The sequence below is a fragment of the Danio rerio genome, chromosome 7 (genome assembly GCF_052040795.2).
Source record: "Danio rerio strain M-AB ecotype USA chromosome 7, GRCz13ab, whole genome shotgun sequence".
NCBI lineage: Eukaryota > Metazoa > Chordata > Actinopteri > Cypriniformes > Danionidae > Danio > Danio rerio.
This window is the reverse complement of record NC_141027.1, coordinates 57996508-58021546: the sequence shown is the minus strand read 5'-3', so window position 1 is coordinate 58021546 and position 25039 is coordinate 57996508. Positions and strand designations below refer to the sequence as shown.

The 25039-nt window shown below is 35.0% G+C and overlaps 2 protein-coding genes across 20 annotated transcripts in view; one reads left to right on the top strand and one right to left on the bottom strand.

The window, feature by feature from the left end:
- camk2d1 (calcium/calmodulin-dependent protein kinase (CaM kinase) II delta 1) overlaps positions 1–13288 on the bottom strand; it is a 157534-nt gene extending 144246 nt beyond the window's left edge. For 17 of the 19 annotated variants that reach the window (XR_015494685.1, XM_087259144.1, XM_087259148.1 and 14 more), the window contains exons 1-2: positions 13016–13263; positions 12429–12523 (exon numbers count right to left, since the gene is read on the bottom strand). Coding sequence is in view for 12 of the 19 variants with exons in the window: in XM_087259136.1 (XP_087115262.1) it covers positions 12429–12523; positions 13016–13077 (157 nt within the window). In the remaining 7 variants the exon portion in view is untranslated. 19 annotated transcript variants of the gene reach the window in all.
- Positions 1–25039, top strand: part of LOC147843209 (uncharacterized) — a 527423-nt gene that overhangs the window by 179072 nt on the left and 323312 nt on the right. The gene's annotated exons all lie outside the window — the stretch shown is intronic.

The window sequence follows — 25039 nt, the reverse complement described above, 5'->3', positions numbered from 1 at the left end:
AAATTACATCACTGCAATGTCCACCACTCCAGAGAGTCAGTGCAATTGCCTGAATGCAGCTGTTGGGCGCTTGCTTCACTACTGTAATATGAACTGCATTGTAGGTCTTTTTAAAACTTTTACAGTAACTTACTGCATATTAGGAATTTGCTATACATGGTTATACATGGTTTGCTATACATGGTTATTGCTACATTTATTCTTCAATGGCAGAAGGCAACACCAAAATTTATTCCCGCTTCATTACAGCTTCTCTTTCAAAACCTTCAGTTGTTGCTTTTTTATAACAGGCTATAATCGCATCACAACGTACTAAAATGTAAGTGTATTATAACAGAGTGAACTTTTTTGTAATCTTAGTAGTGCTGTGTGTTATTTGTTTAACCCTTTAAGGTTAATGCTGTTCTGTGGGTCTATTGGAGACATTCATAAAAATTCCTTACAGAGCTAATAAATGTTGGAGACATACTCGTCAAAAACAAAACAAGGAGAACATGCAAATTACACAGAAATGCCTAGTGACCCAGCCAGGACCAGCAAACTTCTTGCTGTGAGGTGACAGTGCTAATGGATGAGCCACCATGCCTCCCGTAAGGCAATTCAAAACCACAAATTAATATGTTTTGGTGGATTTGGGTTTATTACTAAAATATTACATAAAAGTTCCTAATTAAAAATGAAAGTTTCAACTAAGAGCCATTTCCTACAAATTCCATTTTTCCACACCCAAATAGTCTGCCTACTGATGGCTAATATTTTGAGTTATAAGCAACATAGTGCCCTGCCAGTCTATGGCAACATTGGCTATGCTTACATGGACATGCAATCAAATTATTTGCCTTATTCAGAATAAGACAGTAATAAGATTAAGGCGTTTACATGAGTTTTTCTTTAAATGTTCCTTTCATGCTTTATGATACCGTTTTACGTGTTGTATCCACATTTCCTCCGGAGTTTCATGTAATTTCAGGTGTTTAATGACACTAAAATTGGCATACTTCACATATCATAATCCGACTTATGTTTATTTTGATTAGAGTATTGCCTTAATCGCATTAAAATCAGATTATTGATGTCCATTTAAACATGCTTATTATATATAGGCTGAAGGATTGAATTTGGCTGTGTTTACATCTTATGGCAATAAAAGAATGTTTATCCTTTTGGGTCATAAAATGACTAACCCACAATAGTGAAATGAAAAGAATACACCAAGAACTTTATCAGTCCTTATCCCAAGGCTTTATACAAATGCTTCTTTAGATTATGAAGTTTAGAGTATACAGTTTGCTTCTGATTTTAGAGTGTGAGGCCTTGTAGCAAGCATTAAAATGTTGATTTTATGGCCTCAATAGGTAATTTCTATGACTATTACTTTATTTTCCTATTTAATATATATATTTTTTTCGTTAAAAGCTTTGGAATATCTTATATTGTCCTATTGGTCAGGCTCCAGGCAGGCTTATTGCTGTTTTTTATCATGTTTTCACTCTCTTTTCTCTTGGCTTTCCCAAGATGAATTGTAAAAGATTCCATAAATTGAAACAACAACCTTATCAGACTCTGTGCTATGAATCAGTTCAATGACCTTTCTCCCATATAGATACTCTGAACAATTAATACCAAAACAACAACAACAAAAAAACACACTGGAATTCACTATGCATATACAAGTTTAAAAAATGTATCTAAAAATTTAAATATGAATTTTTGAACATTTAATCAACGTTAAACTCTACATATTGTAAAACCAATGTTTCATAATGAAAAATAATAGTACCAAATTAAAGAACTGAGAATTTAATTAGTATTAATCATTGGATTTTTAGACCAAATAATGCTGCACCAGTGGATTTTCAAACTCTGACATTTTGTGTCTCTGCACTGATTTTAGATTCCATTCTCTCCATGTCCATTACTCAGACAACTTGGCTAAAGACAGATGCATTTAGAGTGTCAAAGCCTAAGCAGGATTAATGAAATCAAAGCAGCTCACTGCTATTTCTTTAGCACTAAATACTGCATCAGTCAGTAAGAGCTTCTACCTGTTACTGTGAAGAAAAATAATTGAAATCGATAAATCCCTGCAGCGAGAGATTTCCAACTAAAAGTCCTTTAATATTCAGAGCACAAGCGCAGAGTAGAAAAGAGAAGAGGGAATCCCAATTCAGAGGTGACCTTCAGTGGATGATGAAAATTAGATGGGCTTTTCTTGCTCTTTATCTCCCTTGCTGTCTCTCTCTTTCTCTCTCTCTCTCTCTCTCTCTCTCTCTCTCTCTGAGACACAGTTAAACAGTGGGCACACATTTTCACTTTATCTTTCCTTATTACAAATATATACATGTCCATCTGCTCTTTCCAATTTCTAATTAGCCAATCACATGGCAGCAACTCAATGCATTTAGGCATGTGGACATGGTCAAGATGATCTGCTGCAGTTTAAACCGAGCATTAAAACAGAGAAGAAAGGTGATTTAAGTGACTTTAAATATGGTGTGGTCGTTGATGCCATGTGGGCTGGACTGAGTATTTTAGAAACTGGGATTTTCACACAAAACCATCTCTAGTGTTGACAGAGAATGGTCTGAAAAAGAGAAAATATCCAGTGAGTAGCAGATCTGTGGGCGCAAATGCCTTGTTGATGCCAGAGGTCAGAGGAGAATTGCCAGACTAGTTTGAGCTGATAGAAAGACAACAGTAACTTAAAAAACCACTCATTACAACCGAGGTATACAGAAGAGCATCTCTGAACACACAACATGCAAACCTTCAGGCGGACGGGCTACAGCAGCAGAAGACCACAATGGGTGCTACTCCTTTGAGCTAATGACAGGAATCTAAGGCTACAATTCATACAGGCTCACCAAATTTGGACAAGATTAGAAAAATGTTGCCTGGTCTGATGAGTCTCGATTTCTGCTGTGACATTCGGATGGTAGGGTCAGAATTTGACATAAACAACAGGAAATCATGGATCCATCCTGCCTTGTATCAACGGTTCAGGCTGGTGATGGTGTATGGGGGATATTTTCTTGGCACACTTTGAGCCCATAATTACCATTATTGTTGCAGATCATGTTCATCTCTTTATTTCCACAGTGTACCCATCTTCTGATGGCTACTTCCAGCAGGATAATGCGCCATGTCATAAAGAGTGAATTATCTCAGACTTTTTTCTTGAACATGACAATGAGTTCACTGTACTCAAATGACCTCCACAGTCACCAGAACTCAAATTGATAAAGCACCTTTGGGATGTGGTGGAATGGGAGATTCGCATCATGTATGTACAGCCGATAAATCTGCAGCAACTACGTGATGCTATTGTGTCAATATGGACCAAAATCCCTGAGGAATATTTCCATTACTTTGTTGAATCTATTTTTTTCTTCTTTATTTTTGTCTTTTTTTTTTTTTTTTTGTAAAATAGTAAAAGAATTCACTGAAAGATCACCAGGGCTAATGGTCATATTTTGCAAACTAGCTTTCAAATTTGTTACAGAACTTTCAGATACAAACCCCTTAATTGAACTACTTGTTTAAAGACAAATGAAACAGTGCTGTCATTCTTTATAACACTGGTGCAGAAAACAGCTGGAAACAGCGATCAAACATGAATTTTCTTTTCACAAAAGGCTAGTTTTGTATGGTAAAGGGAATTTTATGTATTGTTGATCTACACATATTCATAACATGAATTTCTTACAATTTGTACAGATGGCATTGCTTCTCTTAAATAAAATACTTCATCTGGATCACAACTCACTTTCCTGCTATTCTTAATCAACTAACAGTCAAATGTGCATTTCTAAGCGGCAAAGCTTGTAATTAATATAGCATGCCCAATTCTGATATATGGCCATATATGAACAATGAACATATATATAAAATTACAGCTAATATAATTGAACATATATGTACAAATTTGTATTTTAAATGGTTGGACAAAATGTATGCAAATGCCCATTTTTGCAATATTTTAAAATGTGTTGCATATATTATAGAAATATATTTTACAATGTAAAAATGGAGAGTTCCACACAATGTCTTCATGTTCGACACATATCGATTACATTAACTGTACTGGTTATAGTTTCCGCTACATTTATTCTTTCATGGCGGGGAGCCACACCAAAATTCATCCCGCCACAGCTACATTACAGCATCTCATTTAAAACAATCAGTCGTTGCTGTTTTTATTAGTGAATTATAATCACACCAAAATGTATTAAAAGGTACGTGAATTATAACAGCGCAAACCATTCTGTAATCGTAGTTGTGCTGTGCACTATTTGTTTAATCCTTTAAGGTGACATTCTGACTGACTGACTGACTGACTGACAGGTGCGGGATGCGTCAGGCAATAGCAAACACAACGAAGCTTTCAGTTAAGATGAACACAGTTTATATAATTAAACTTTATTTATAAATAAAGGTCTATGGTTTTGCTTTCAATGACTTTATCCTGCTAAAGTTTATGGCTTTTCACTTTATTTCCGAAAACAATAATACCGCTCTGTAGCTCTACTCAATCAAAAATTCATTCATTTTCTTTTCAGCTTAGTTCCTTTATTAATCTGGGGTCGCCACAGAATAAACCGCTAACTTATCCAGCATAATTACGCAACGGATGCCCTTCCAACTGCAACCCATCTCTGGGAAACATCCATACACACGTATTCACACTCATACACTTCGGACAATTTAGCCTACCCAATTCACCTGTACCGCATTTATTTGGACTACGGGGAAAATTGGAGCACATAGAGGAAACCACGCGAACGCAGGGAGAACATGCAAACTCCACACAGAAATGCCAACAGACCCAGCCGCAGCTCGAACCAGCGACCTTCTTGCTGTGAGGCGAATGCACTACCTACTGCGCCACCACGACGCCCCACATTTAGAAATATTCATAGCAAATCTAATAAATGTCGGAGACATACCCTTTACATAAATGCACTAAATCACACTTTAGCTGTGTTTATTTAAGATCGCTCAAGAAAATCTTTACTAGAGCAGCGTATATTTGAGGGGGCGTTCAAGAAGTTGTGTGCAAGAACAGAGGAAATTGGCACGCAAGCAGAGATTTGCATGCTCGTATTACATACAGGAGTATCTTATGGAAAAACACCAATTGACGGGCTCTGCTTTCGGTTTTAAAAGAATCAAGCAGCTTTAAAAAAATCTGTAATTTGCTGAAGAGAAATGACATGAAAAAAAAAAATAAAAAGATTAAACATATCGGGACTGTTAAAAGAAAATTCCTCTTTGATATATTATTTCGACTCCGATACATCAGCTAAGATTATGAATGACGGAGTGTCTCTCCTGCTTCTGCAGCGTGTCCCGCTGGTTATAAACGATGAGGCGGAGAGAATGCGCTGCTTAGTGAACCTAACGCGCCATTATTTTAATTCTATATTAGTGAAGAATGAGCCAACCGTATATGCTTAGTCCTGTTGGTCGGGACACTCTGCTTTATAACTTAGTTTATTACAATAATCACACTTAGCTTTGCCATCGTTCTTCACATGTTGCCACTCGGCACATCTTGCGCTCCATCTTTAAACAAATGTTTAATACAAGTTGTGTTTTTTATATTTGTGGCTGTGAAGTTTATTAAGAATATATATATACATTCTTTTTATTATACTTTAAGTGATCTGCTTGAGGTAGGTCACGTTTATCAATGGTAAGTTTTAGCCTAAGTTTACATCAATAACATAATGTGCATTGTCCTTTACCATACAAAAAAAGAAAAAAAAAAACATTATTATATACCATAGTAGCCTGTAGCCTATAAAAAGGCCGCAAATATTTTTAAATGCATTAAAAGGCAAGAGCATATCTTAGCCTTGAGTTTGTTCACACTATGCATGTATTAACATAAATGCTATATTTTATTATAGCTTATTTTGATGAATTAGCTCTAACCTTTTACAGCTTTTTCTTCTTTTTCCGCGGTTATGCGGCAAGGTGACTGAATATGAAGTTAAAATACAAAACATACTGAGCCATTAAGTAAAAAAAAAAAAAAAAAAAACAACAACAGTTATAGCTACTTTAAAGGAGAACATTGACATTTTGAAAAAAAAAAAAAAAAACTGAACTGAACTGAAACTAAATTATTAAAAATAAACCTGCGAGACTTAATTTATGTCCTGCGGCAAAAATATTTTTATTATACTTTTTGGTGATCTGCTTAAGGTAGGTCAATTTATTTTTTCTTTTGATGAAGCAGCATTCAACTTAAGCTCTTTAGACCATGCTGCTGACCGTTTCTCAGTGTTTCACGTACTGTACGGCAATGTCTTTAAATAAATAATTTATTTAGGCCTATTTTCATTATTCATTCATTTTCATTTTTTGTTTATTATTATGTACAATTGTTGAGACATAAATGAGATAGTAAAATATAATCAACAACAAAAATGGAAATAAAAACAGAAATAAAACATAAATGAAAATGTCTTGTCTTAGTCCTATCAAAATAGCAAACTTCTTTCTATATTTAGGCTGCTTTATTTATTTATTTATTTATTTAAGACTACTTATTTGTACTAAACGTTTGTGCTTTCATTTTAGTTGTCTTTTACTTCTTCAATTCCATTTTCCAAAACGAATCCTCTTTGCACTTAAAAAGTTTACAATAAAGCGTGTTAACAAATTTTAAATGATTAATGAAGGAATTATAATGCTTTGACTTATTGTTTAATATCATTTACAAGCACAGTAGCTGCTGTATGGGCTATTTCTGTCCGTTCGCATCCTGTCCCTTTGCGCCCCCTGGCGGCTCATTATCAAACTGCGGTCATACACTAAAAACAGAGCGGCACCTAGCCACTTTGAACTCTCACCCACTGTAAATGCGATCTCGACTTGTAATACTGCGCTCACGACATTTGTCATTGAAATAAAGTCATAGGTAGTTGATGGATCTGTGTAAAAGGCTGCCGCCACAGCTCGAAAAAATCCTAGAGAAACACTGTTGTTTTTACAAATTAAATTGATTGAACATAAAACAATAAAGTTTTCCCATAAAACCTTCAAGAATTATGTTGATTCAGCTCATTATAAATAAGTAGTTTGAACAAGCAGAAAAAAAAAATTGAGTAAATTTTTTATATCAAACATGATCTTGTATGATATATAATGGGTCATCATATATGTTAATACATTACATCATATATGTAATTTGAATATATTGCCATATTTCAGATTCCCATAAGGGATGTTCAGGATTTCCAAATCAAGTGTTGGTGCCATTATCAGCAGAAGTAATGGTTTATATACCAGAAATTCACACAAATCCATAAAGTCAGACTGAAACATCAGCTCAACAGAGCATGCAAAAATGCAAACTACTGCCCCAGCTATATACTCTGCCTCCAGTTTAAGTCATTTTCTACTGCTAATGGAAAGTCTAACTCTTAAGGGTGTTCACATTAGTCTGTTTAAACTACACATACTTTAAAGCAGAGTCATACCTTTCAGGTCCAACTTTACTTCTTTTTTATATTATAAAAACAGATTTTGTTAAAAAAGAATAAAAGGATTACAAACTAAACTAAAGGTTACAATTTAGTTTTATTTTGTGTGTGTGTTTGTGTGTGTGTGTGTGTGTGTGTGTTTATTACATTATATGACTTAAATTTATATTTATTATATTTTTTATTCTAATATAACTTACACTCCTACATCAGCCTTCAGGTTTTGCCACTGCACTGACTCTGTACCCTCCTAAGTGCTCCCAACAGTAATGAGGTCTCTCCTACACACAAAGGACGGATTTCTTCCAATCACTTGACAGACTATTAAAGACAGAGTATGAGTCAATATAGGAACACCAGATCCATCCCACGCCTGCACTCAGCAAACAGCTGCCTATGAAAGCTCAGTCAGACATGAAACACAAGGCTTACACAGCACCCCTGGCCTATTATGCAATTGACAGACTGACCCATGAAAGACCGAAAAGGTAAGCAACAGGCCTGCTCAGTGGGCGGCAAGTGATGTCACAAGCTTCTAGCTTTCGGTTTAAGTACAAGTGATTTTTATGATGACAAGCCAAACTACTTGTCATCAAGGCAGAAGATGTAAAACGATTCTCATTAATGAATGGAAAAAAAAAACGCATTTACATTTACACAGTATGATTTATTGAAATTGACATAAAAGGAAAATTTACAAAAAGACTAAAATGGGCTGTAAGGTAAATATGCCTCAGACGTGCTTTAGGCCAACTTTAAGGTTGGGTAAAAGATATAGATTGTAGATTATTTGATTTATAAAATATATGAATAAATTAAATTAATTTAAAGAGATTAATTTAATGAAACAATAATAAATTGCCAAAATAACACGGCTAGGGCTGTGCGAATGCTAATCGCACGAGGCTGCAATGCAAAATATATATTATGTAATTTCCCCCACCCAGAGCAAATGCATGACTAGCCAAATGAGTGAGCACACTTTCGTTCTGCCCAATTATAATTGCGCTGAATATCCGAACTACGCGGGACACCCACAATAAAACAAACAAACAAACAGGAAAGTGCGAATGAGTGGAATGATGGCGTCTGCCGCTTCAGAAGCATTACTACACTAATTAATATCAAAGAAAAACAGCATCTCGGTAATATGGAAATATTTTGGTTTTAAAGTCACAGACACTGAACAAAAACAGATCATTTGCAAGAGCTATCACAGAATTGTTTCCAAAGCATGAGGAAATACAACAACCAGCACCTAAAAAAGCACCACTGGTTGCTATATGAGGAGAGTAGTGCTAAAACGTAGAAACAAAACGTATTATGAACTTAGTAATAACTAAAAGCCAATAACACTCGAATCTAGTAGCAAGCAAAAGCAAAGTACAATTTGAGAGTTGTTTGCTAAATAATATAAGTTAATTTATTTTATGTTTCTTTCTTAAACTAACACTCAATGCATTTAAGCAGCACGAAGCTACAATAGAGATTACTGAGCTTAAGCTTGACTACAAAATTAAAACGAAAATCAAATCGAAGACACAATATCTGACAAAAAACAAAAAAAATCCTTATTAGATATTTTTCCCAAATCACACAGCCCTGAACACAACAAACCTTCTGTCTGGGCTTTAGCAAAGAACCTTTAGAGTGTTTTGTGCACACCCAGTGCAGACAATGACTTTATAATCTTTAAAACTGTTTTATGTCTTAAAGGTCACCTATGATGAGAATGAGAATTTTTGAGAGCTGTTTAGGGATGCTCAAAATAATCAAATAGCCGTTAACCGAAAGGGTGCGTTCGTAACCGTTTAATGGTATCAGTTAAACGATTAAACAATATTATTTTTTATCATTTTTAGTTTGGCTGCATAAGGGGCAATTGAATGCACTTTTTGCGTTAAGAGGGGCATCTTTTGAATGGTTTACTAACGGCTACAAGTGATTTGCACGCAGCTCATCACAGAGCTGCAGTGTTTGTGTTGTCAAGACAACTACAGAGAACTTTTAAAGAGCAAGGTTTTCGCTACATTCATTCTTCCATGGCAAGGTGCCACATCAAAATGCATTCTTCCACTTCTACATTACAACTTCCCATTAAAAACATTTAGTCATTCATTGTTGTTGTTTTTAATAGCAGATTATAATTGCACTAAAACATATTAACAGGTGAATTATAACAGTGCAAATTTTTCTGTAACCGTATAGTGCTGTGTGCTATTTGTTAAACCCTTTGAGATTACATGCTGACTGACTGACTGACTGACAGGTGCGGGATGCGTGAGGCTAGCAAACGTGACATAGCTTTTAGTTAAGATGAACACAGTTTCCATAAATATACTTTATTTATAGATAAAGGTCTGTGGCTCTGCATATAATGACTTTATCTTGCTGGAGTTTATAGCCATTTCGCTTTACTTCAGGACATAAAACACAAACGCAGGGAGAACATGCAAACTCCACACAGAAATGCCAACTGACTCAGCCGAGGCTCGAACTAACAACCTTCTTGTTGTGAGGCGACAGGACTACCTACTGTGCCACTGCGTCACCCTAAATTGAATAACAGCTGCGCATTAACATGTCTCCATATTAACGCGCATAATTATATCAACAAGACAGGTTGTGCGCAAAGCAACTGGGATTAAAAATCTGTTCAGCTCTCTGTGATCATAAATTATCATGAAATGTGATCAAGAAGGAGTTTTACAAGTTTAAAATGTTTTAAAACAGTGCATAACATAACAGATATCCATACAGCAGTGGATATTAACATGTATCCTATCACATTTACGTGCAGAAGCAGTGCAAAGTTAAACACGTACATGTTTACATGTGTTTAACTTGAGTACACGTACATGTGTTTACCTTGAGTACACATGCGTGACTCATTGTTGCAGAAAGGCTTGAATTAACTCCACTACAAATACATCCAATACTCATTAGGAAAGTTCTTACTGTAGTATTTCTCACAAACATTACGAGAGATCTGCTTCCCTCATGTCTGTCACTGTGCTCTTTATCTGACGCAGCCAAGCCAAAGATTGAGGCACACTCTGACAGGCACGTGGGAACAGTGGTGGGGAGAACTAGCATTAAAGGCACAGGCAACAAAAACAGCTACAAGATGCTCAGAGCTGATAATTACAAACTTCTCATATGTATATATACATTATAAATACTAAATAGTAATATAATAGTAATAGTAATATACTATTGTATACTAAATAATCTAATGGGTGTTTTGAGCTGAAACTTTACAGACACATTCTGGAGACAAGGCTTATCCTAAATCTTGAAAAAGGGGTAAAATAGATGTCCTTTATAAATTTTCAAGTTGTTAATTAATTAACACTGTTTTGTTGCTCATTTACAGTGCTTTTTATTTGCTCAATAATGTGCATTGTGTAGTTTGTGCTTACCTTGTAGTCAATGTATGTGCACATTTATTCATGATTGCTTGTTACAGTGCTTCTTACTCAAAGTAAAAGTTATTAAACATATTTGTGTGCTCAAATGTGTATTTTATGGGGTTTTATTTTTAGCATTTATATTTAATGTTAAATTATCTGTAAAAACAATGTTTTAAATGATTTAACCTTCAAATTAGTCGCCCAGTTTGGTAGTTTAGTTGTAACTTTGTCACAACTGCATACCTTTACCTTCTGATACAGTACCTGTCTATGCAAAACTCACAGCCACAACAAAGGGGTGTTGTGTTTGGTTTGGGTTTTGTTATGCAGTTGCTAAGTAGTTCTGAGTGGTTTTGCTAAGTAGTGCTCCAGGTGGTTGCTTGCTAGGTATTTATTTACTGAGTTCCTCCCATGTTTCTTGAATGTTTTAGAGTGTATTGCAAAGTAGGGTTAGAACCCTCCTTCAATGCAATAACTTTTTGAGAAAGTGTTATCCTCAAAGTGCAATTCTTGAAGTAAACAGGAGAAAAGATGATTGATTGGTATCAGCACTGTATTACACTTTTTTAATTAAAGAGAGCTGCTTTCAAAATATATAATTTTGGTAACACTTTATTTATTGTCTATTTGAGTATTAGAAGACTGTCTGCTTAATTTCTGTTGATATGATCCTTCAACAGATTTAACTGACTATAAGAGTCTTTGCAAGTACATGTCAACTTACACTAACCCTAACTCTAACTCCAACCTTAACCCTAACCTAACAGTCTACTTATAATCTAATGATAATTAGTTAGCATTTAGATGCATTGTAACTTCAAAAATTCAACAAATGGACCATTAAAAATAAAGTGTGATCTAATTTTTTTTTTACCTAGCATCAAATGTCAATTACATTGTAAAACGAAATATTAAAATACCCCAAAGTTTGTTTATCACAAGTTTTGTGTATTGTAAATTTAATTTACTCATGGTCTAAGTACCGAGGGAAACAGTGGTGATTTAGTCTTCAGGTTTTGACATCATGGCTGCAGCACTCTATTGTGTGCTTGCAATAAGTCACATCTTCAGGGATTTAAAAAGCAAGACTGAAATCTTGACAGCCTAATTGATGGTGACATTAATCTCATGCAAAGAACAATTTAAAGTAAGGTGCAAATATTTTTCATGTAATGATCATACTAACATTACAAGTACATAAACATAAAATGCTCATGAACACTTTTAGAATAAGTGGTAGTTGGACCCCTATGAACAGCTGTAGGCCAATAATGTGATGCTTGCTTTTGTAATCTGTAATAAACACTACATGACCATGACAAAGTAATTGTGATGTTGTATGTGCAACTAAAAACAATGACCTAACTCTGCCTGTTATTGAACCTCAATTATACATCAAAGAAACACTATTGAACATTCCAACATGTCACAAATAACTTTACATTTATTTAAATTTACTTCAGTGGAACCAGTTGGACAACAAGAAGTTGTTTTTGTTATGATAGACTGAACATGAGCTCACCCCTGGCAGACAGCTTTTTGGTGTTGATGATTTTGGCAGCGTACTCCTGACCAGTGGAGATTTTCATACATCTTCTCACCACAGAAAACGCTCCTCTGGAAGTCAAACATAATTTTTGTGATATCACTTATGTTTCAGTAGTTGTATTTTTATCAATTATTTTAAACAAGTTTCCATCTATTCCTCTAAAATACTGCGCATTCTAAAGAAAGTTAGATTTTTTTCTAAAACAAACAATTGCTTCGTCTTGAATATGTCAAGTATTTATAGAACAGCAGGGGTAGACCTGTATGGACATGCATGTCAACTTCACAGAATTCTCTCTTGAAAACAAAATAAGCATGGCTTTTCAAAGGGGGAATTCCGTCTTTCGGTATTCCCGCCAATATGAGAGAAAATATAGCAGCATATTAAGCTTACATCACCTGTAAGTAGAACTCATAAAAGAAATCCGAGAAGAGACTTGCGACCGCAGGTACAGAAGAATACTGAGACTAACAGGTGAACTGTCAGTTCATCTACCAGCATGGACCCCCCAGAAAACGTTTCAAAATGTTATATGAAGCGTCTGCAAAAGTGATACTTACTTTCCCAGTTCTTCATACAGCTGATATTCGTCGGTAAACCTGGTGCAGGTTGTTGAAGCCATGCTGAAAGTGAGGAAGAACAATCTGAGCGCAAAAGTGTAATCTGCGGTTGCCTCTTCCTGTATATCCCCAGTGCAGATCGAAAGTAAATGTTTCAACTATGGAAAAAAATGAAAATGCCCAAGTCTTTCACTACAATTGCTCCTGCAGGTCTGAGATGCTGACTCGCACTGTTGTGACACCTATTTGAAGTTGAAGCGCCGCACCTCTTCTGATCACTGGGGTTCGACTCGCTAACGTGTCGTTCTGGTGGACCGGCTCTTTTTGATGATTCAATTGAACCGTCTGTGAAGATCATTCGATTTTCATTGTTACAGGCTATGCTCGCTTTTGTTGCGAACCAAATACATTTACATATCATTTAACCTGCAAGCATCGTGCAGTTTTAAAGGATGGAATCCCATATTTTACCTTATTTAGCAGAGTGGCTTGTCTATGCATCAGTCTCTTTTTATATAATTTTAAGCTTGAGTTTATGAAAAGTTGCCTTTAGAAACTTTTGGAATAAAATTCTTAATGTTTAACATTGAGCTCATAGTCAGTGTGGCTCATTAATATGATATAGATCTATTTTTCTCTGTATAAGCGCGCGATAAAATAGCTGTTGCGTTGTGATTAAAAAAGAGCGATGAATCGATTCCTTTGACCAGATCGTTTTAACAAATCGATTCACTAATTGACTCGTGTTTCCAAACAGCGCTTGATCTGTCATATCGTTCTGCTGTAATCTGGTTGAATTTTAATGCAAGCGCTCCCCCTTGCGGCGTGAACACAAGTGCACAAGTTATTGCCTCGCAGGATATCAATGAATGGGCGAGGATACAATTGTTAATATTAAGACTGTTATGTAGGCTAACGCTTGCCTAAATTAAAGCATGAAATAGCAGCGTTCATCTATCGTATCTGTCACCTTGAGTTAACAGGATGACGAATTATCCTCTTAACTTACTAAGCCTTCAAATCCAGCGCTGTATCTTTTTCCCCTCTTCCACACGCTATCTTAAAAATCTTTGATGACAAAAGCTCCTTTCTTTTTTGATTTTCTTACAAATTATGTTTGTCACCTTTTCTGGTTCAGGGTTGTTTTGTAAAGTGAAATTAGTGAAAAATGTTGGTACCCTGAACTAAACACACACACACACACACACACACACACACACACACACACACACACACACACACACACACACACACACACACACACACACACACACACACACACACACACACTTATACTGGGTTATTTGTAGGGTAAAACAAATCGTTGTGGAATGTTTTCATATAATATAAACTATGTTGTCAGAACCACGGAAGAACCTGTTCTTGATTTTTAAATAAATAAAAACATATTACATAATTTGTATTGTAGCATATATTTAAGCAAAACAAATCACAAACAATGCACAAGATTATATACTTACAAATATCAAATCATTGAAATCATGCAAATGTATCATTCATCCATTCATTCATTCATTCATTCATTCATTCATTCATTCATTCATTCATTCATTCATTCATTCATTCAAGTATTTTAATTGTTGTGGGATATGTTTTCATTTAGAAAATATCTTGTCAGAACCATAGAAGAACCCATTCTTGTTTTATAAATAAATAAAAACATAATACTTGTTTTGTATTGCAGCATATATTTAAACAAAACAAATTACGAACAATGCACAAGATTACATGTTTACAAAAATCAAATCATTGAAATCATGTGCTTATGATAATAAAACTATTCATTGATGATTAGATCCTTCATTCATTCATTCATTAACCCAATCATTCTTTCATTCATTCAAGTATTTAAATTTTATGAGATATCATTCCATTACATGATTTATGCATAAATAGATAGATAGACAGACAGACAGACAGACAGACAGACAGACAGACAGACAGACAGACAGTTATATATATAGATAGATTAATAAATACATAAATAAATCCACTTGTCTTAATAATCAAATTAAACATTTTTTGACAAATTCCTTGTGACAGTTTTAAATTTTACTGGGATAACTTTCTTTTGCGGGGCGTCATGGTAATGCAGTGGGTAGCGTTTAATGAACTTTTTCTTTGTTCATTTCCTGTGTGTTGGTTCCTAATTCCTTGGTCCCTGTTATGCCTTCTTATCTGTTGCTATAGTCTGTGATCATAATCCCTCCATGGGGTTTTTATTAGTCCACTAATGTAGGCGTGAATGAAAACAGGTTAATGAATTTAGACACTAAACACCACACAAGCTTGGCTTTTAGAGTTTAGCTTGGATTAGTTTGCTGTTTGGTCTAGACTGCAAAAACCATTTAGTTTTGACTTTACTTTTTATTAAAGTGATTAAACATGTTGCTTTTAAAGCAATGTTTTGAATTTACTTTAAAATGATTATACATTCATTCATTCATTCATTCATTTTACTTAGGCTTAGTCCCTTTATTCATCAGAGGTCACCACAGTAGAATGAACTGTCAACTGATACAGCATATGATTTACACAGAAGATGCCAACCCAGTACTGGGAAACATCCCCTCGCACATTCACACATATACACTAAAGCCAATTTAGTTTATTCAATTCACCCATAGCTCATGTCTTTGGACTGTGGGGGGAACCAGAGCACCTGGAGGAAACCCACACCAACATTGGGAGAACATGCAAACTCCACACAAATATGCTGAGGATCAGCCAGGACTCAAACCAGTGACCTTTTTGCTGTAAGGTGATAGTGCTAACCACTATGCCACTGTATTACCCATGATTAAACATAATGTCCTAAAATTAAGTAAATGAACTGTTCACATAATAATAAAAATCAAGTTAAGTCAACTTAACAGTTCCAAACTACAAGTTTACTTACTTTTTTAATGTAAAGTCAATTTGTTTTTAAGGCAAGACACTTTTTTAACTAATCCATTTTTACAGTGTGATCATTTAAAAATCAGCAAACTGAAATTGATTTTAATTTCATGGAGACTAGCATGTATAAATCCCAATTAAAGTACTTAATAATAGAATCCCAGTCCAGTGGTTTGAAGCACAGATTTATGATTCAACTAGCGGAGTTCATTGACCCTCACAGTTCATTATGAGTATTATCTAGTTAGGTCATCCTTATAGTTTTTATAATCGTATTTATTTACATTGAAAAATAATAGTTAGCATATAAACTTACCGGTACACTTATTAGGTACACCTTACTAGTACCAAATTGCACCCCCTTTTGTCTTCAGAACTGCCTTAATCCTTCATGGCATAGATTCAACAAGGTACTGGAAATATTCCTTAGAAATTTTGCTCCATATTGACACAATAGCATCACGCAGTTGCTGCAGATTTGTCGGCTGCACATCCATGATCCAAATCTCCCGTTTCACTTTATGATGTATCAACAAGGCATTTGCGCCTACAGAAAACCCTTTTCTGTAGAACCCGCCAGGCACCAACAACCATGCCACGTTCAAAGTCACTTAAACACCTTTCTTCCCCATTCTGATGCTCGGTTTGAATCGCAGAAGATCATCTTGACCATGTCAACATTCCTAAATGCACTCAGTTGCTGCCATGTGGTGGGCTTATTAGAAATTTGCGTTAAAAAGCAGTTGGACAGGTGTACCTAATAAAGTGGCCAGTGAGCGTATATCACATGGTAAATAAATGTATAACTGTTCATAATCTAGAGTGCTCAGCATATATGAGAGCAAAATCTTTTGAAAATGAACATTTTTATCTATTTTACAGGGAATATAGACAATCTGTTTTGGTACATTTAAACAAAACATTTTTATTAAACAGTTACTATCATTAAAATATTTAGAATTGAAAGATAAAACATTTAATTCAACTAAATCATTGCAAAAAAAATTACAAACAACATTTCAGCAAAATTGTGTATTTTTCATGCTTCTTGATTTTTTCTGGGGCTTTACAGTGGTGCAATGGGTAGCAAGAAGGTCGCTGGTTCCAGCCCCGGCTGGGTCAGTTGGCATTTCTATGTCAAGTTTGCATGTTCTCCCCCTGTTCATGTGGGTTTCCTCCGCAGTCCAAAGACATGAGCTATAGGTGAGTTGAATATGCTAGCTAAATTGACTGTAGTGTGTGTGTGTAAATGTGAGTGCATGGGTGTTTCACAGTGTTGTGTTGTGGCTGGAAGGGCATCCGCTGTATAAAATATATGCTGAATAAGTTGGCGGTTCATTCCGCTGTGGCGACCCCTGATTAATAACTAAGCCGACTAAGCCGAAAAGGAAATGAATGAATGAATTTTCCTGTTTATTAAAATTTTTATTAATATTATCCCCAACTTACTATTTTTTTTGTAATTTCCCCAACATAAACTAATGTATAAATTGTGATCTTATTTATTTATTTATTTATTTATTTGGGGAGAGGGTAAATTAGTTACAGTTTTGAATTTGATACTGACGCATCTAATGTATTTGCACAAATGTATTTGCATTACTGTAATACATCCTATAGAAAATATCAATTTAAAAGAGAGATCTGTGAGGGGTAAACTCATTTATGCTGAGCCCTGAATATGCAAGCACAATGATAACTACAAAAGCTTCAGTGACAGAAACTTTAGTTTGAAGTGTCAAATATAACGGAATCAAAATTCTGGAATTTAAAAAATTCACTGCATCTTTTTAAGCCATAATATATTTTAATGCATACCTTCCTTTTAAATTACTCACAATATTAAGTAGACATACAGCATTGTTACAGCAAATAACTCATTAAAATAATTTTAAAAATAACCAAATCTAAATCCATTAGTCCAGTAAGGACACAGCATGTAAAAGCATCCAGTGGTGAGCAAGAAAGCATGTAAACACTGTCTTTCTGTATAACTTGGACTCTTTGCATAATGTAAACAATGAGCAGTACAAATGCATGTCAATTAGGTCAGTGGGCTGCAAGGGAATGAAAGGAGCCTGACAGCTTGGGAGGAAAAGCTGTTAAAGTGTCTTGTGGCAGTATGGATTCTTTCAAACAAGTTTCCATATGGTAGTGGGGTAAACAGTTCATGGGATGGGTGTGTGAGGGTCAGCAATAATGTTTGACACGGCAGATGGAATGTTTGTCAAAGAATTCTCAGAGATCCCCTCCCCTGTCTTCACGAACTAATAAAGAGACTTATGGTCTGCAGAGGATGGCTTTTAACAACAGTAGCTTAAAACAGGTAGCTTAAGTCTTGTGTTCAGTGCTAATTAAAATAAAAAATAAATATATTTATCAACATTTCTTTTCTTTTTTTTTTTTTTTTGCGAGACAACCAGTGGTGGAAAAAATACTGAAAAATCATACTCAAATAAAAGTAGCACTACTTGCCAAAAATGTAGTTTAAAAATTAAAAATTAAAAATACCTGCTGTAAATATTACTCAAAGTGTGAGTAAAAAGTAGCCCTTTCATAAATACTCAAGAGTAGTGAGTATAACGCTGTAAAAAGCTGATGGGTTTACATGTAATTTGTGTAAGCGCAACATTCTGTAGTGCGTTTAGTTATTGCCCAGCAAGCACACAACATCATAAGACGTTAATATTAGGTTAGATTTAGGTTGAAATGTCGGGTGACTGAAATTCAATGTCTAGCCAGCTCTAAGGAGAACTTTATTTTGATGTCCAATAATGTCATCAAATGACACTGATATTTAGTTGATTTTAAGTTGTTAGAAAGTGACCAAAATCCAATGTCGAGCCAACATCTTAAACAAGTGTTACATTGACATTAAATAATGGTATTTATAATGGTAATAACGGTATCAACCAAAATCCAATGTCTGATAGATGTCATAGTAGAGCAGAGCTGAGCAGAGCTGCGGTAAAATAATGAATAAGAAGGCTGTGGTCAAGTAAATAAATAAATTATTTTTAAAAAGTGTGACTGCTGAGAGCAACAGATTCTGGAACTAGGGACACCGGCCCTCGTGGCCAAAAAACGGACCGGCCCACCGGGAATTTTCCCGGTCCTCCCGATTAGCCAATCCGGGCCTGAGCTCAACTCCTTGTTCCTGTTCTCTCCAGACTGGACTATTGCAACTCTCTTCTAGCCGGGCTTCCAGCTGACTCTGTTAAACCTTTTCAGCTGCTTCAGAATGCAGCAGCAGGAGTGGTCTTTAATGAACCTAAAAGAGCACATGTCACTCCGCTGCTCATCCATTTGCACTGACTGCCAGTTGCTGCTCACATCAAATTCAAAGCTTTTATGTTTGCTTACAAAGCGACTTCTGGCTTTGCTCCTTCTTATCTGCCCTTATTTCACTTCTGCAGATTTATGTGCCCTCCAGAAACTTGCGTTCTGTGAATAAACGTTGCCTCGTGGTTATATCCCAAAGAGGGAAGAAATCACTTTCCCTAACGCTCGCATTCAATCTGCCCAGTTGGTGGAATGAACTCCCTAACTGCATCAGAACGGCAGAGTCACTCGCTGTCTTCAAGAAATGACTAAAAACTCAACTATTTAGTCTCCACTTTCCCTCTCAATCTGCAATTGCCTCTCTGGTTCTACCGCTAACTGTATTAAAAAAAAAAATTACTAATGTTTTGCTTCTTACACTTTACATATCTGAAACTTGCCTAGAGCACTTATTCCTTGTTGCTCTTAAAGTTGTGTAAATTGCTTCCTTGTCCTCATTTGTAAGTCGCTTTGGATAAAAGCCTCTGCAAAATGACTAAATGTAAATGTAAATGAATACCGGCAAATATAAATTGTAGTAACCCTTTAGTTTAAGTACCAATTCTCACTATTAACTAGTGACTTATTACCCTACATGGAAAGAACCTATGTGAGGATATATGAGCATATACGAAACCTATATGCAGTATAAATGCACATATATTGTAACATATATGCTGTATATATGTGTATATATGTCACATATATGAAAAATTGAGGTGCATATCTGTGCATATAGAAGCCATATAAGTCTCCTGTATTGCTTCTTTACAGTATATCCACATATAAGACATACAAGATGTCTCCTATATAGCTCATATCTCACTTTGTGAACTGTAATACACGATGCTTAGCTCATATTTTCTATTATTAAGACATTAACTAAGAACTAACTTTAAAAAAATTGGCATGATAAGAAATTTTATTATGACAAATAAGTGATGGGAGATGGAAAACTATGATGTCTACCAGTTGTACTGAAACATTTACAAGGTCAAATCTCAATAATTTTACTATATATATATATATATATATATATATATATATATATATATATATATATATATATATATATATATATATATTATATATATATATATATATATATATATATATATGTGTGTGTGTGTGTGTGTGTGTGTGTGTGTGTGTGTGTGTGTGCGTGCGTGCGTGCGTGCGTGCGTGCGTGCGTGCGTGCGTGCGTGTGTGCGTGTGTGTGTGTGTGTACCTATATACAGTGAATTTATTTTTCTTTTTTCTTTTAATATTTTCCAAATTATGTGAAACAGACCAAATAAATGTTCACAGTATGTCTGATAGTATTTGTGCTTCTGAAGAAAGTATTATTTGTTTTATTTAGGCTATAAAGCAGTTTTTAGTTAAAAAAAAAAAAAAAAAAAAACATTTTGGGACAAAATTATTAGCCTCTTTAAGCTATATTTTTGATCAATAGTCTACAGATAAACAATCATTATACAATTAACATACTTAATTCCCCTAACCTGGCTAGTTAGCCTAATTAGTTAAGCCTTTAAATGTCACTTTAAGCTGTATAGAAGTGTCTTGTAAAATGTCTAGTAAAATATTATTTACTGTCATCATGACAAATGAGTTATTAGAAATGAGCTATGAAAACTATTATTTTTGGAAATGTGTTGATGAAATCTTTGTTAAACAGAAATTGGGAAAAAAATTAACAGGGGGGCTAATAATTCAGGGAGTTGGGGTAATAATTCTGACTTTAACTGTGTGTACATGTATGCACGTATATATGTACACATAAATGTGTATACATGTACATATAGAAAAACGAACAATTTTTTTTTTTTATCTGTCACATATATTAAAAACCTATATCAAAACCTATATTGAAACATATGTTTATATAGATTCTTTCTGTGAGGGACCTGCTTATTATTGAGATATTTTCTTTTTATTTGTTCTTAGAAAGTACATATTTTGCATGATCTTATTCTACACCACCAACCCTACCAATATCAAAACCAAGCTAATAAATAATATGAAGCAAATTAGGAGTTTATTGAGCTACAAGTCAGTTAAGGGTTTGTTAACAGAATAAATTGTACCTTAGAATAAAGCATGACCAAAATGTTAAGCAAATTTGTACTTAATTTTCCCTGTTTATAATATGAATCGACTCTAAATTTATTTTCCCATATTATACAAGTCCAATCATTCGACAATGTCATACACTCTCAGAAAAAATGGTACAATGTTGTATCAAAGAAGGCACAAACCCTTATCACTGGAGCCGTACCTTTTTATGGAACAGAGTTGTAATGTACCTTAAGACAAAGAAACTAATTTGTATCGTTGCAGTTTGTACCTTTAAGGACATAATTTGTAGCTTTGGATACAATATTTTACCTTCATCAAAGGTACAAATCTGATCCATGAAGGTACTACTACAGTGACAAGACACTTTGTACCTTACGTGTCAAATGTGTTCCTTCAGGAACTATTTAAAGGCATTTTGCGATATCCAAAACGCATCAATTTATTTTCAGTAAATATGAAACATTAAATATATTTTAAACAATGTTTCAGTTTACAAAAAAAGTTTATTGTTGTGAAAATACACATTTTGAATGTACACACTTATGCTTTTAAATGATGATTCATGTTTTAATATCTGTCTTTCCAGTAATATTAATTTTTATAGATATTGTAATAAAAAAGGAGTTGTCCAACACTTACGTACCTTTTTAATGAGAACAATTGTGTACCTTCATGTCAATTGCACCATAAGAGGTACAGAACCGTATCATAAATGGTCTTTTCTGTACCATATAAGGTACAACTTTTACAAAGGTACAAAACTGTTCCATATGGAACATTATTTGTATCACCGTGTACGTTTCTTTCTGAGAGTAGGCTTCTTTGCTGTTTTCATAATATGCATGGCCCTACACATCTCCCTAGCAGTGGGTTCATATTTCTTGTTTGTGTGTGGCTTTTTGGACTACGCTATCAAGTATGCCACCTCATTACCTTAAAAGCCTCCAGCGAGAACTTTTATAAGTAATGCCAAGTCCCAAGTTGGCAGCATAAATGAACAAGAAGGATTTAGCAATCTTGTGCCTTTCAGAAACCCTACCCCAGATAGCATACGAATGTGGGCCACTTCATGCAATTATGCGGCACTGGTGGTCTTCCTTTGGCAAAGATCTGGCCCTTATGGCAACATGTAATCTAAATGTGAGCCTAATGTAGCCCATGTGGAGAATTATAAATTGGGCCAAAATGATGGAGGACAAATGTGGGCCACAGTGGGCAAAAATGCAACACAGTCGTTTAAGGGTGATCTGGGTCTAAACCTAAAGTGCAGCCGTTAGCCTATAGTAGCCCGCAGAAGATATGGCAAATGTGGACCAGTTATCATAAAACTAATGTGGGCCACTTTTGGCAAATATTTGGCACAGTTAGCTCTGGCTAATGTGGATGTGAGCCTAAAGTGGCCCAGAGAAGATATGGCTAATGTGGCCCATGCAGTTATCTTAAAACATATGTGAACCACATAGATTAAAGTCACCATCAAGAAAAGTGTTTGCTTTAGTTAGGCTCATAGCCCTGAAGCTCTAAATATACATTTTATTTTGGGCTGCTGTAACTTTTAACAACTTTGCTTGAAAAATGATTCATTACAGCAAACAAGCCAAGTAAATAAAATAAAACTAACTAAATAAATAAATAAATAAATAAATAAATAAATAAATAAATAAATAAATAAATAAATAAATTAAGGCACAACCTGTGATGAAATAATAAAACTCACTGATGTTAACCAATGTTTAATCCATTATTAAAAGTAACGTAATAAGATGCTTGCGCATGCCACAGAACTATGAAGGTTAATAAGCTAAAAAAAATTCTAGGGTTCAACTTTTGCTCACAGAGACATCAATAATCAGAGTATGAACCTCAAAAATTGGGACAAATAACAAAATGAACAAAATGAACAAACATCACAAAAAAGATACTAAAAGTGACAAAATGAACAATGTCAACATAAACAGCAGAATTAAAAGCAATGAAAACTGTAGCATTAATAAGCTATATAATGTATTCATACTGCAATGCATGCTGGGACTTTTGTACTTTGCCACACCCAGCAAGTGTAAGGTGTAGGTCAGATCTGGGCCAGAATAAAAGCAAATTCTGAATACATTGAATGGATAAATGAATGAATGAATGAATGAATGAATGAATGAATGAATGAATGAATAAATGGTTAGCCATTACATATCCAAAATTCTGCACCAGTTAACAAACACTTCAGAAAATATTCTGAATCATTTGACTAAGGGTTTTTTGAAGCAGGGAGTTGCTTATATTGTTTGAGTGAGTTTAAAGAGGAAGAGAGAATTAGCTCTAATGTTGAGGGACTTTCTTCCATGATGTTGGCAGCCAGCGTGCCTTGTATAGATGGCAATGAAGCCTTATAGATTTCCATCTCAGATCAGCTCAAGGGCAGAGAAAGACAGCCACTCCCTCTTTTCCTATGTGGAGAATTTGTGGGTCTCTGGTGATCTGTGCCATCCACTGGAGTGAGCAGTGGCTTTTCAGAAACATATCAACAAGCCAAATGGCTATGCTGCTGTAAGGCATGGCATCATTCCTAGGTCTGTGAGCCCAGCTCTCTTGTTAAACCGGTGGAGACTGGTTTCCAGGTTTCTGAAGGCTCTGATGGGTTCTGGCAAATAAGCACTGAGCAAAAGGGGGGCAGAAGAGTATATGAGCATCAATACAGTACCCTTGCCCATGTTCAAAGTCATATAAAACTTCATCTGCAATAGAAGTCAAACACTGTGCATCCATTAGTATGAGTAAGAAGAGGGCTGTATCCGAAATTGCTCTCTACACTGTAAAAATGTTGGGTTCCACATAATTTCTTCATGTTATCCCAACGCAAGTCTATTAAATTAACTTAATTGTTTTTACAAATTTAGGTGGAGTGAACATAAAACAATTAAGGTGTCCTAAAAAAGTGCAGTATGTAAGTCTGACACCCAGTAATTTGAAATAAGTATTGCACTGCTAAATTAAAACAAATGCAAGAGCAAGTTGACAAATTGATGACAGGAGCGAGTGATTTAACCTGTGTTATAAATAAAAGCAAAAACACACGATAGAAGGAATATTTTCCATATTAAAAGGAGTTTTTGTTCTAACCAACACCTGAAACTTAGAAATTTTAGAAACGGCTTCTATTCTCACAGGTGAAAACAGAAAACTGACACTGATCACCTCAAGAACACCTCATGAGCTTTGTTTAGTGTTAAATGCTAATACTGTGAGTTTGAATGTCATTTTACATGACATTTATTGCCATCATACTGAAAGCAGCAGCAGATAGTTCACCTCAGATCTTAAAAAGAAAATAAACAGTTTGAAATTGAACTTTACAACTAAACATATGAGTGATTCAGCATGCATATTTAATAATGTTAAAGAGGTTTAATATGCATTAATTGGATAATAAACCTTACTATTTCGTTGGAGTGCAGTAAGAGCACTATTCTGTGCTTTTGAATTGCTGTCATGTTTCGTTTTACGCAAGCAACCAAATTGCTTGTCATTGCAAATTTCATTTCATTGCTAGGACACAGGGTTTCAATGTAACCCGCTCACCTAATGTTTACGTTTGTAATATTCATATTATTTGCTTATTAATGACCTCATGTGAAACTAAATCTGCATCTCATTTCGGAGTCTTCTACTGTCCACCAGAGGTCACATTTAGTTCACGGATGCATGCTTTCA